Source organism: Aquarana catesbeiana, linkage group LG02 (assembly GCF_042186555.1).
Source record: "Aquarana catesbeiana isolate 2022-GZ linkage group LG02, ASM4218655v1, whole genome shotgun sequence".
Taxonomy (NCBI): Eukaryota; Metazoa; Chordata; class Amphibia; order Anura; family Ranidae; genus Aquarana; species Aquarana catesbeiana.
In genome coordinates this window covers 444,147,220-444,160,911 of record NC_133325.1, presented here as the reverse complement: position 1 = coordinate 444,160,911, position 13,692 = coordinate 444,147,220, and the positions used below count along the sequence as shown (strand labels likewise).

Below are 13,692 nucleotides of genomic sequence, written 5' to 3'. Positions count from 1 at the left end.
TTTGAAAATGTATTCTGTAACTATAGATCTCCTTAAACATTGTCACTTTTATGCTTATTATTCACTAATAGGATAAAGTCAGAGTCCACCACAAAGGTCGAAAACCTTCCAAGCAAACAAAATCAGGTATGGTAGAAGGGCCAGTGTTGTTAATGACAATATTCTAAAGATACCCATAGACATGAGATGATTGCCTGAGCAAGCAGTTCTTTGTCAGAATTTTCCCATCTGTTGGTGTCTTTGGTTACTTTAAGGTGACTGTATGATTTTCTTTTTTTTTAACTTGATTTGGTTCAGCTGTCCTTGTTATAGATGATGCAGACTATGTTATTTGTAATTCTTTATTATGATTCTTTAACATTTAGCACCCACGGCTAAGAAGAAATCGTGGAACTGGGTCTCTTACCTAGAAGAAGAGAAGATGCCAGCAGCTCCTCTAAAACTCTTCAAAGAGGTAACTTCTGTAATAATCTGCACTTGGGAAATGTTCCTGATGACAAAATTGTATGCTAAACCTTATAGTTTATACACCTTAACCAGTTAAAGTGGCACAGAATTCAAAAAGTGAATGTTTGCTATGTTATACAGACCATCTAGAAATGTTAATTTTTCCTAAGCAAAATCTCAAAGAGCGGTTTACCATCCTGCCTCACATTTGCTGGCTTTAAATGGCATGGCTGTTGAAACCCAGATTCCCACAATGCTAAATGAGAAGAAACTTTCTGTATGGTCTTTCATAAGTAACATCAAGGGGCAGATTTTGGCGCGTGTGATCTTGTATTTTGAAAACAAGTCCTGCTGTCAGAATACAATAGCACAATGAGGATTCCTCTATCCACCTCCCTTGTGTGGATGTTGGAATCCATACTTCTTTCTTTTTCTTTTTTTTTTTTTTTTTTTTTTTTTGTTGATCAGCCTTCTGGCTGATCAAAAAAAAAAATCTATCTGTGATCAGTTTAAGACTATTTTAGAAATTGTGAAATTTTGGCATTGATAATTAAAATGTGACTGATCATGCCAAAAAAATGGCTTTTATTTAATGATAATGATCATATCAAGCCATTTATTATCATGTAGTTGCCTGACTCCTTTTTAAACCGTAATGATAACCAAAATCAAAAGTTTACATACATTGGAATGTTTGGCCTTGGTACAGACACACAAGGTAACACATAGGTTAAAATGTCAATTAAAGGTTAATTTCCCACATCTGTGGCTTTTTAAATCGCAATTAGTGTCTTTGTATAAATGATCAATGAGTTTGGTAGCTCTCACATGGATGCACTGAGCAGGCTAGTTACTGAGCCATGGGGAGCAGAAAAGAACTGGACTGGTCACTGCGTTTTATTTGCCTGTGTACAAATTCTTTTGTAGTTGGCAGTACAACCCACAAGTCTTTATATTCCTGTCCCTCACTGAGCTGCGGGAATGAAGCCATGCGAGTTCAGTCGAACTCATGTCAGTCTGAATTCTGCCGCAATTTCTACAAGACATCTGCGCAGGTTTCTGCACAGATGTCGATGTAAATCGCAGCCCGAAATCGCAAAAAGTAGTACAGAAACTACTTTTTGAAATCGGTGCGGTGCCGCAAATGCAGTGTCGCACCAATTAGGACAGTGCTATTGCCAGCAATTGCTGCCGATTTGACATGCGATTTGACATGTCAGATCGCACCAATGTGAACCAGGGCTTGATCCCATTTTACAGATTTGCTTTTTTGGATTTTTATTACCGTATAACCCCAGACAATTCTATATTTTCTTAAAACAGATACACTATAGAATAAAATGATGGTAGTTGCATTTTTTTTTTTTCATGTTGCATGATATTTGCTCAACTGTTTATTAAATGCATATTTTAAGAAAAAAATACACTAAAATGAATTTTAGTGCAAACAAATGCAATAAAACACAGTATTTTTTTATATATATAAAAGATGGGGTTGCATTGTGTAAATAGATACATGTCAAGTCTTTAAAATTGCGTGTGCCACTGAAACCACAAAAAAAACGATGGTACCCCAAATTCCCCATAGGTGACGCTCTAAAAACCCTCGAAATAATATACATTTATACATATACATGATTTACTGCCCTACAGTATTTGCTCTCACTCCACCACTCATAGCGATACCTCACATATGTGTTGCAGTTAATGCTTACAAATACAAATGTGGGAAGTAGCAGCCATGATCTTGTATACCAGAACATTAATAAATGTACCTTGGTAGACAAGGGGCTAAAAACAACATTTTTAGCACCTATCCTAAACAAGGATGAAAATAAGTGCTCCTTGTATGGCCATTGGAGAAAACTAGGGAAGGAAAGCATCTTGCCTGCAGCAGTTAATCCGCTTTCTCCTGAAGAAAGGTTGAATCTTCTACTTCCTTTAGTTCTCCACCAGTGTATATTTTTATGTTTACAATACCTTTTTTGATTTATTATTTCAGCATCAGTCTTTCCCTCAGTCACGTAATGGATTTAAAGTGGGATACAAGCTGGAAGGCGTAGATCCTGAACATCCATCTTTATACTGCGTCCTTACTTCAGTCGAGGTAACCGTGTCCACTCTTAACATTTGTATCATATATGGGCAGGCTGGTTGTACTAAAGTCGATCCTTTGATCAACTTCATTACAATCGGCTCGTCAAGCTTTTTTCCCATGATCACTGCCGGCAGCTATAGCAGCTAGAAGTGATTATTGTATTCTGATAGCTGGGGAACCTCCTACTCAGAATACACTGACTGTGTTGATGAGGGAATCGAACAATTTTCTATCCTGCAAACACAAATTGCTTAATGTATGACCTGCTTTAAGGTGCCCATACACTAGAGGAAAAATCGTTCAAAATTCCGTCATTTGGACAGTTTTTCGTCCAGTTAATGGGCACAAATCGATAATTGGCTGTGAGGTTTTTGAGCGAAAAAATCAAAGGAAAAGTTTGGAAAACCTTTTCCAAACAGGTGATAAATTGAAAGGTTAATGTGTGTGTTAATATTTGCTCTCGTCCATTAAAAAACGAACTGTTGGTACTGCGCATGTGTGAAAAAAACTTTAACCCGGAAGGTAAACATTTCTATCAATCAATGGTCATGTCTAAAATAAAGAGCATAGCAATAGTACACACAAGAAACATACAACCAACAAGATAGGCAATTTTTATATACCCGTGTTTTTTTTTTTTTTGTTTTTTTTTTGTGATCGTTCCCTGAAAAAATGTAATTAAGAAAAATAGACCAAAATAATGAAAACTATTTATTGTTCAAAAATCAGTCATTACATGATGGCAATATCCTTTGCTACCATGACTGTGTGTTTGTTTTTCAAAAATGCGTCCGAACGATTTTTTGACTGGTGTATGGCTAGCATTAGACTTGAGATGAGAGTGATTTGCTGCGAATGAGGTAGTTCAATATGGCTTATGCACTTTGTCAGGAACATTACAGTTCACTGTCTTGCTTGAATTGCATCCATTGAATGCGATTAGCATTGGATTAAGCATTTGCATAACTGGATGATTTTCCTACATAGTACCAGCTTCTTCTAACTGCCTTATTGTACCTAGCTTCAAATTTGTTTGGCTACAGGTATCTTGAATTTAAAGTAAACATTTAACTTTGTGTCAAAAAGCAGAGTAATGCTCAGATGTTCAGGACATCCTAAAGAGAAGCTCCAGTCCAAGGCCCCTTTCACACATGCGGGGACTGTTCATTTCATCAGTTCAGTCATGTCACGAAGTATTCATCCGTTTTTCATCCGTGCTCATCAGTTGTTTTTTTTTTAGATCCACTACCAATGCAAAAACATATGAAAAATTAACCATTTGTCAGTTTACATCAGTTTTTCTTCCGATCCTATTTTTCTTCCGTTAAAAAAATGAGCTTTAATCAGTTTCAGAAAATGGTTGACGATGTATGTGGATGTAAACTAATGTAAATGGATGATCATCCATTTACATCCGTTTTTTCATAGAGATGCATTGATGTCCATTTTTCATCCGTCAACAGATGGATGAAAAACGGACAAACTGACAGCATGTGTGAAAGGGGCCTAATTTTTCAAATTAAAAGCCAGCAGCTGCAAAAACTGTAGCTTATTACTTTTATTAAACAGACTCACACCTGTCCCAGGATCCAGCACTGTTCTTACCTGAGCCCTTTGTTCCACCAGTTTCAGTCCCCTATGGCGGCATCTTAACTGTGGGAACCCAGCTGTGAGAGCTTGCAGCTTCACAGTCAGGTGCCCACTGCGTATTGTGAATTTTCCCACAGTCTTCTGGGACCTGTGATGCGGCCCAGAAGACTACGGTTAAGGAGGGGGATGGAGAACTAAGCGATTTGAGCGGAAGTAGGAGCGGGCACCTGTCAAAACCATTTAGAAACAACTTGCATAAAAGACTTAAAAGATTTGATTTTTACATATCTTGCTTTTAAAAAGGTCCAAGGTTATCGAATGCGGCTACATTTTGATGGATATCCAGATTGCTATGATTTTTGGGTTAACGCTGATTCTGTGGATATACATCAAGTAGGATGGTGTGAGAAAACTGGACACAGACTTACTCCCCCTAAAGGTAAGAAAAAAAATGCAATTTATAACATTTCTTCTGTATTTTATTACTGTAGTTCTAGTTAGTTTGAACAGAAATTAAAAATGCATTTATCAGGTGCGGGATGCCTTTAAAGTCTTTACTAGGGGCCAGTATCAGTCCATTATAGGATGGGTATGCAGAGAGGAACAGGTGGACCTGGAAACAGAGGCTGCCGTTATGACATTAGAGCAGACATATGGCCAGAATGGTGACTCTCGCAACCATGATGGCCCCTTTGCATAGGGACAATATCCTACTTGGCATGTACTTGACTCGGAAGACTCTCCTACACCAGATGCAGAGGATCTTTGAACAAGGAGAGATGAACGGTAGATTGTTGGCATGGCTGGCAAATGAGTGTTCGCCCTCTGCTAGCATTCCATGTATAGCTGAACCTTCAGGACTATTTTGACAGATGTGATACAGATTAACCGAAGTTTTGCTTCTTACTATCGGCCTCTTTAAAGCTCTAAAGTATCTTAGAGTGATCTGGAGAAAATCTACTTTCCAGCCCTTATCGCTAGAGCTACGTAATTAGCTAGAGACAAACTTGAAAGAGGTACAGATTACAGTGGTCTCCTTCCAGTCTGGAAAAACACCTGGATCGGACGGGATTCCGGCAGAATTTTTCATGACATGTACTGGAGGTCTTAGCCCCACGCTTCCACGCAATGCTGCAACATTTGTTGGAGGTGTGCTCTCAGCTGGCTTCTGTGTAGGAAGCAATTGTGGTTGTGGTGCTCAAAATTGGTAAGAACCCAGAACTCTGCTCCTCATATTGTCAAATTTATTTTCCTAATGTGGACGCTAAACTCCTCAGATTCTAGCCTGCCGCATGAACTTTGTTATTACAGCCTTAGTACATGCTTGCTAATTCGAGATCATGTTAGGTAGGGCTACTGACAATGTTTGTAGAATATTCATGCACTTGGCTTTGGCTTCCCCTGAACACCTGGCGGTGGTGGCTTCCCTGGATGCTGAAAAAGCATTTTACTCCTTAGAGTGGACATACCTCTGGGTGTCCTATGGGAATTTGGATTTGGTCCCCAATTTATCTTGTGGGTGAAGCTTCTGTATTCCAGCCCCAACAGCTTGAGTGTGGAAGATAGATCCTATATCTGAACTGTTCCCTCTCCGATTCGGTACAAGGCAGGGGTGTCCTCTTTCCCTGGGCCCGTTCTCAACTGGGGTTGGAACCCCTCTGCGGAGGGTTTTACTATTGGCCCACTAGAGGACAAACTCTCCTTATATGCAGAGGAAACCCTCTTGTATCTGACGTCTGTAGTGATGCCTCTTCCTCTCTCCATCAGTCGCTTAATATTATAGAAGAATTTGGTTCCTACCCCGGGGTTAGAATTAACTGTGATAAATCTGTTCTATTCCCGCTATATCCTTCCTGCCCCAAGATTGGTATGGGCACTCCTCTTTGCTCGTTGGATAAATTCACATACCCTACCCTTGGATATTAACCACTTGTCTCCCAGGCTAATTCTGACCCTTCTCACTTATATTTAAAAAATCTACATTTTCTTTGCTAGAATATTACTTGGAACCCCCAAACAGTGGTTATTCTCTACCTATTACTCAAACAACTTAGCTCAAGATGTAACTTTTATGGTGATCTCTCCCCACTGGGTAGAATGAATCTGCTCAAAATGATTTTCCCAAAATGTCTTTATTTTTTATATGGCATTACCCTTTTCCTTTATTTGGGCTGGGAGGGTCCCTCGCTTGGGGAAGATAACCCTTCAGCTACCACCTTTCCACGATGGACTTGAATTTCTCTTTTCCAAATTGATTACTATGTTGGTCACAGTCAGGTGGTGGTTCTCTCAACCCAAGGATAATCCAGTGGTGACAATTAAGGCAGCTATAATGGGTTCTTGTGCTACCCTAATCTGGTGTTCTGGAGCCTTCGATCCAATGTCAAAATCAAGTACATGATGGGCACTACATTTTGAGTCTGGAAACGAGCCAGAGCAAACTATCACACTCCGTCCAGTTACACACCACATGTTCCTCTGTAGGGGTAACCCCTTCTTCCTTCACACTTTGCCGAATCCCCACCTGTGGGCAGTTAAAGGGGTCACCACCTTGAAACATATGGTGGATGGGATGCTACTGCAAATAATGAAGTGAAATCCAAATTTTCACTTCCTAACCAAATGTTCTTCTGGTACCTGCAACTGTGGCATTCGGTTGACGAATTGATTCCCTTTGCCCCTGACTTTAGAATTGGGCCCTCTGGAGAAATTGCTCACCTCCTAAAGTGATAGGGAAGCCATTGTCCGCTATGTATCTGCATCTATCTCTAGCTTATGCCACCAAATTAGTGTACCTACCAGAAACAAGACTTGCCTAATCTTATTGAGGATGATTGGAAGGACTGTGTGGGAACCTACAATACTTGATATTTGCTATAGACAGATTTAGTCAACTTAAATTTCTTCATTGGGCTTATTACACTTCATAACATCTAGCCAGTATCTACCTGACCTCTAGCCCCTTGTGTGCATGTTGTGGTGCCTCCGTGGGTAGTTTTCTCCACGTGGTGTGGACCTTTCCCTCTCTGCGAATCTTCTAGGAGTCTGTTGTGGAGGTCCTTAGACTGGCCATAGACAGTTCAAATCTTGTCTGGTTCGGCAGAAATCGGCCAAGATCAGCCTGCCAGATTTACTTGCGATTAGTGCTAACAGCTGCTATAGCCACTAGCAATAATCACTTCTTCTCCTGGTGGGAATGGCTTCTGTGGTTGCAGGAAAGAAATTTGCATTGTCTATGGCCTGCTTTAGTGAAGTGTGCTACTTACAGTTGGGACTAGACCCCCAGACGTTAGTGCCAGGAAAGATTGATTTGGAGGTGAACCGATATGTTAAACTGTTTGTTTATTTTCTACACTGTGTTCTATGCACAAAGGGAAATCTTGCTTCAGCTGGCCACTCTTCCTACCCTAGCTGCCTGAAGTCCACCATTCAGAGTCCTCCTCCTGTACAAATTGACTTATAAAAGTAGGAATTACCCAAGAAAATTCAGCAAAATTTTCATCAGCCCAGATAGATGCCAGGGGGACTTAAAAATTTTACATGAGCCGTGGACTTTGGGAAGGCCATTGGCTTTATATTCTCTGTGCTCTGGGCGATTCCTTTGAGATCTTCTCTGTGGATCCCCCAGATGGATTCCCAACACCCCTCCCCTTACCTCCTCTGCTTCCCCCCCCCCACACACACACACACTTTTTCCTAGCTTTCCATTCCTCTATGGGGTGGCTACTATCCAAAGACTATTATCCTCTGCTTCCATTCCCCTGTGTGAATTGTAATAGTGAATGTTTATCTCTTTGAATGATCGAGGGGAAAAAAAATGCATTCGTATTTCAAGATTTCACACTAATGTTTGATGGTTTCTTACATTTTGTTTTCAGGTTATAAAGATGGAGAGTTTAGCTGGCCTTCCTACTTAAAGCAATGCAAGTCACAAGCTGCTCCAAAGACATTATTTAAAAGTTATAACACGGTGAGATAACCTAAATACACCAATATGCTTTAGCTGATATGCATGTCTAGTTTGTAGTTTGAGCACATGGTGCTGTGCCTGTGGCTGCATTTAAAGTCCAGCTGAAAGTTAAGTTTTAAATTCGCTAAATGAATTCCAGGTGCATTAAAACACAAGTGTTTTAATGTATTACAATTTGTTTCCTTTCTAAAGCAGCCACAGCCTAAATAGAAAAGTCAGTCCTCTGCCAGCAGCAGAAGAGTGGGACCTTTGCGCCCTGTGGGGAAGCAATGGTGTTTCTGCATAGGTCTGATATGCCTCCTACAGAGTCAGACCTATAGCTTTGATTTGGCAGGGTGTGTGTCAGAAAAAAAGATCACTACTTCCCTATTGAGAGCACAGGTAGTGCATCATACTGGCAGAGAACATTCTTTTCTTTTTCATACATCAGGGACACAGAGTCAGCCTAATATTCTTTACCTGCTGGGTTATACTCCATCTCCAGGTGAATTGACACTGGTAGACCAAAGGTCTTTAGACATGATGTGATCCCCTATATAACCCCTCCCATACAGCTGTGGGACACAGAGCAGGCTCTGAACGGGCACTTGCAGCGGTTCATTTCTCCTTACCCGTGTTACGTGAGTCACCAAGTGTTGCTTGGCATGCTAAAGGTGCTTAGCAGGATTGTTAAATAGGGGCTTGGTGAGCCCTATTAAAGGGTCTCCCTTCTGAGGTGTTTTAATACTATACTCAAGTACTCTCTTTTTGTGGCTGGTAAATGTCTTCAAAAACGAGGAACGGGACTAACACTACAGGAAAGGGCACACCTATGTCGTCAGTAGTTCCTGATGAACCTAGTTGTATCCCCTGAAGGACCAGAGGCTTTCGGGCAATCTGAGCTGCTGCGCCTATCTGGTATTGTGGCTACAGTCAACGCTGTTGCTTCACCCTTTATCACTAAGGATGAACTGTCTTCGGCTCTAGCCGGGTTAGAACACAGGATTGCTAGCATGATTGCTTCCATCCCGCAGGGTGGCAAGAAGTGTGACAGATCCCCCTTCCCGGAGCCTCCTAGTCTGGAGCAGGAATCGGTTGAGGATGGGGAAGAACTTAAAGCTCAGGATTGTGTGGAGGGCCCGGCAGAGGAGTCTGCTTCCGAGCAATCTAGACAAGAAGATATCCTGTTGATGTCTGCCTCTCAGTCACAGAGACTTTTGATCCTGACTCTGACCAAAATGGTCCGTTCTGCCTTTAAGTTTCCTCTTGCAGAGGTGACTGAGCCCCCCTGGTCCTCTTTGGGATCCCTGAGGCCTCTTCAGGCTGCACAGGCTTTCTTCCTACACCCCCTGTTGGAACAGGCAGTGTACGCTGATTGGGAACATCCTGATGGGATTTTTGTTCCTCCCAAAGAGGTTTTCCCTTTTATATATTCCATGGATGAAAAATTTGTTAAAAAATGGAGCATGCCAGCCGTAGATGCAGCAGTCTCTTCCTTAAACAAGAACTTAACTTGTTCGGTAGATAACGCACAGGGCTTGAAAGACCCTGTTGACAAGAAATTGGAGTAATTATTAACCATTTATGGACTGCCCGCCGTTGTTTTACGTAGCTAATTTGAAGAGGAATATCGTTGTTATGGCAGCAGCTAGCGGGCGGACTGCTTTCAGATAAAAGTGGTCTCTGTGGCGGATTCGCCGCAAGATCACTTTTATTGGTGGCGGGATAGGCCCCCCCCCCCTCCCGGCGCGCTCCGGTGCCCTCAGCCGCTTACCGGAGCCATCGGTAGTGGCGGAGGCGATTGGGTCTGCTCCCTGGCTTGGTATGGAGACGAGTGAGGGGAAGATGGGCCCCCACCCATCTCCATATCATTGCAGGGCAGAAGCAACGTCAAAACGTCACTTCCGCCCATAGCTCTTAAAGGGACAATTTTTTTTAATTGCATTTTAGTGTAAATATGAGATCTGAGGTTTTTGACCCCAGATCTCATATTTAAGAGGTCCTGTCATGCTTTTTTTCTATTACAGGGGATGTTTATATTCCTTGTAATAGGAATAAAAGTGACACCATTTAAAAAAAAAAAAAAGTACATTGTAAAAATAAAAGGTAAAATAAATACATTTTTTTTTTTTTTTTTTTTTTAAAAAGCGCCCCGTCCCGCCGAGCTCGCATGCAGAAGCGAACTCATACGTTAGTAGCACTCACATATGAAAACAGTGTTCAAACCACACGTCAGGTATCGCCGAGATCATTAGAGCGAGAGCAATAATTCTAGCCCTAGACCTCTTCTGTAACTCAAAACATGCAACCTGTAGAAATTCTTAAACGTCGCCTATGGAGATTTTTAAGGGTAAAAGTTTGTTGCCATTCCACGAGCAGGCGCAATTTTGAAGCGTGGCATGTTGGGTATCAATTTACTCGGCCTAACATTACCTTTCACAATATAAAAAAAATTGGGCTAACTTTACTGTTTCTTTTTTAATTCAAAAAAGTGTATTTTTTCCAATAAAATTGAGAGAAAGAGAACCCCTGGGGGTGGGATTTTATAGACCCTACCAAAAGACAATGAAAATAAAAATAATAATTTTAAATTATTTGTAGAAAAATGCATGAAATATTGAACAAGGTCATGAAAACTGAAGAATCAAGATATGCAAATTGACGATACAAAATCCTATACCCAACGCGTTTTGGAGATGAGTGTCATCTCCTTCATCAGGGGTTAACAGGCAATATATCATCTATAAAATTCAAATACAAATAATCAACAGTAAGTTAGTACATCCACCCCGTAATGAATAGCCAAAAAAAGGCCAAAGGAGTCAAAATGATGTGGCTGGTGGTGTCTGGCAAGGTAGAGCAGCCTCTGCCACATCATTTTGCCACATCATTTTGACTCCAACTTTAAGATCCATAAGGCACATCCAGATATCTGGCTGATGGATACAACCATCTTTAAACCTTGATGTTCTGGATGGTTTAATAATTTTGATATACACTCTCTATCAACCGGACTTGCATCAAGTAGATGGTACTATTCTACCTCTCCTCTATAGCTACAGACCGTTGGCTGATGTCATTCACGTTCTCTGTTGCTTGTGCACTGCTCTGATGGACATAGCTTTCTTTTCATTTTTGAGTGTTCTTTGTCTTTATGGGTGGAGCATCAACATTTGGGATATAAGCTACAGATCTGGAATGCGCAGTCCTCTGTCCCTGAAGATATGCATTTTGTTTTTCGAAACGCGTTGGGCGTTCTGTCTGTTTGACAAAGCTCTGGGCTTTTCCTTGCAGCTGGTTTCCATTTCTGCTCCCAATATTTGTGTTTGTTGCATATATCCCCATGTTCATGTTGTTTATTATTATCAATGTGTAATTAAGTTTGAATATTATTTTACCATCAAACTGTTTGTGGCCTGGTTTAAAGTCCCAATCTGAGGAATTCATGTTTTGACTCTATGGGGGTTATTTACTAAAGGCAAATTCACTTTGCACTACAAGTGCACTTGGAAGTGCAGTCGTTGTAGATCTGAGGGGGACATGCAAGGAAAATAAAAAACAGAATTTTTGCTTGTACATGATTGGTGATAAAATCATCAGAGCTTCCCCTCATTTCAGATCTTCCCCTCAGATCTAAAGCGACTGCACTTCCAAGTGCACTTGTAGTGCAAAGTGGATTTGCCTTTAGTAAATCAACCCCTATGTATCAGGGATGTTGTCCACAATCAGTTTAAGAAATTAGCTGTGGTAGAGGGTCTCTTTAAACTTTTCATGGGGAATGTTTATTTGGTGATCATTTGGACAAATATAGCCAAAAGATTTCCGGAGGGAAGAGTTCTCTATGTCCTGTGAAGAAAAGCACCAGACATTCCCTCGTTTAAAACCTCAGGGACTGCTTCCTCAAAATGTCCAAGCGTCAAGGCGGTTCCGCCGCCAACAGGGCGCTTGGACCAGGGGCAAGCCTCAGGGCCAGAAGAAGCCCTGGGTCCAAAATTCTTCTAAACCCAGCACCAAGCCCTCCTTTTGAGGGGACGCTGCTGCACTCTGCGGACATTTGGAGAACAATAATTCAGGACGAGTGGGTCATCTATTATATCTCACAGTTACAAGCTGGGGTTGTGGGGGTTTCCCCCTCAGAGGTTTTTAAGATTCAGTGTTCCCTCGGATCCTCCAAAAAGAAACTTATTGCTTCAGGCACTACATCATATAGTGCACCAAGGAGTGATTGTAGAGTTCCTGTATCCGAAAGGGGCACAGGGTTTTACTCAAACCTGTTTATGGTTCAGAAACCAAACGGGGACACAAGGCCCATTTTGGACCTAAGATCCCTGAACAAGTATCTACTGATACAGTCCTTTCAGATGGAGTCTGTCCACTCAGTAGTAGCCTCATTCAAGAGGGGAGACTTTCTAGCCTCCATCGTTATAAAAGACGCGTATTTACTCATACCTATCTTTCAGGCTCATCAGAGGTTCCTACGTTTTGCAGTAGAGGAATGTCATTTTCAGTTTGTTGCTTTACCCTTCGGGCTTGCTACATCTCCCCGGGTGTTCACAAAGGGCCTAGCACCAATACTGGGTCTTTTAAGGGCTCAAGGGATCCTGGTGCTCGGGTATCTGGATGACCTCCTGCTCAGAGATCACTCATTACAGGCTCTAGAACAGAGCTTAATATGCACAGTGCAGTATTTGAAAAGCTTAAGCTGGATCACAAATACCGAAAAGTCTGCCTTGAAACCAGCTCAAAGTCTAAAGTATTTAGGTCTGATCCTAGATACAGTTCAAGCAAGAGTATTTTTGCCACCTGTAAGGATCTGTGCCCTGAAGTTTCAGGTGCGTCAGATAAGGGGCACCAGAAAACCCTCCATTGTTCTGTATGAGTCTTCTAGGCTATCCTCCTTCGAGGCAGTGCCCTATGCCCAGTTCCATTCCAGGCCTTTACAACAAGACATCTTGTTGACTTGGAACAGAAGAGGACACGCCCTGGATTATCTAATGTGCTTATCTCCTCGGGCACGCTTAAGCCTAAACTGGTGGTTGCAGGATCAGAACCTGCGAAAGGGAAAATACTTTCTCACCCGGTAACTTGACTACAGATGCCAGGCTCTCAGGCTGAGGAGCGACCCTAGAAGGGCTCACCGCTCAGGGGAAATGGTCAGGGACAGAACAGATCCTGCCCATCAACGTCCTGGAATTACGTGCAGTGCGTCTGGCGCTACGGTCCTGGGTGGTGGAGCTTCAGGACTGCCCTATCAAGGTTCAGTCCAACAATGCCACTGCAGTGGCCCATATAAACCACCAAGACGGTACCAAGAGTCATTCAGCTCTGAAGGACCACATACTAGCCTGGGCAGAGGGACATGTGCCGATTTATATCGGCAGTCCATATCCCGGGAGTAGAGAACTGGAAGGCAGATTATCTCAACCGCCAGCAGATCTGCCCGGGGAATTGGTCCCTACACACAGGGGTGTTCCAGGAAATTTGCCAGCGTTGGGGATGGCCAGAGGTCGACCTATTGGCATCCAGGTTCAACAACAAGCTACAGCAATTTGTGTCCCAAACAAGGGATCCTCTGGCAATCGGAGCAGATACTCTGATAGTTCCATGG

At 42.1% G+C, this 13,692-nt stretch overlaps 1 protein-coding gene across 3 annotated transcripts in view; it reads left to right on the top strand.

Moving 5' to 3' along the window:
- LOC141128324 (lethal(3)malignant brain tumor-like protein 3) overlaps positions 1 to 13,692 on the top strand; it is a 116,058-nt gene that overhangs the window by 20,098 nt on the left and 82,268 nt on the right. For all 3 annotated transcript variants that reach the window (XM_073615557.1, XM_073615559.1, XM_073615558.1), the window contains exons 6-10: positions 72 to 126; positions 366 to 454; positions 2,450 to 2,554; positions 4,439 to 4,574; positions 8,014 to 8,105. In XM_073615557.1, the coding sequence (XP_073471658.1) occupies positions 72 to 126; positions 366 to 454; positions 2,450 to 2,554; positions 4,439 to 4,574; positions 8,014 to 8,105 (477 nt within the window). The remainder of the gene's footprint in view (positions 1 to 71; positions 127 to 365; positions 455 to 2,449; positions 2,555 to 4,438; positions 4,575 to 8,013; positions 8,106 to 13,692) is intronic.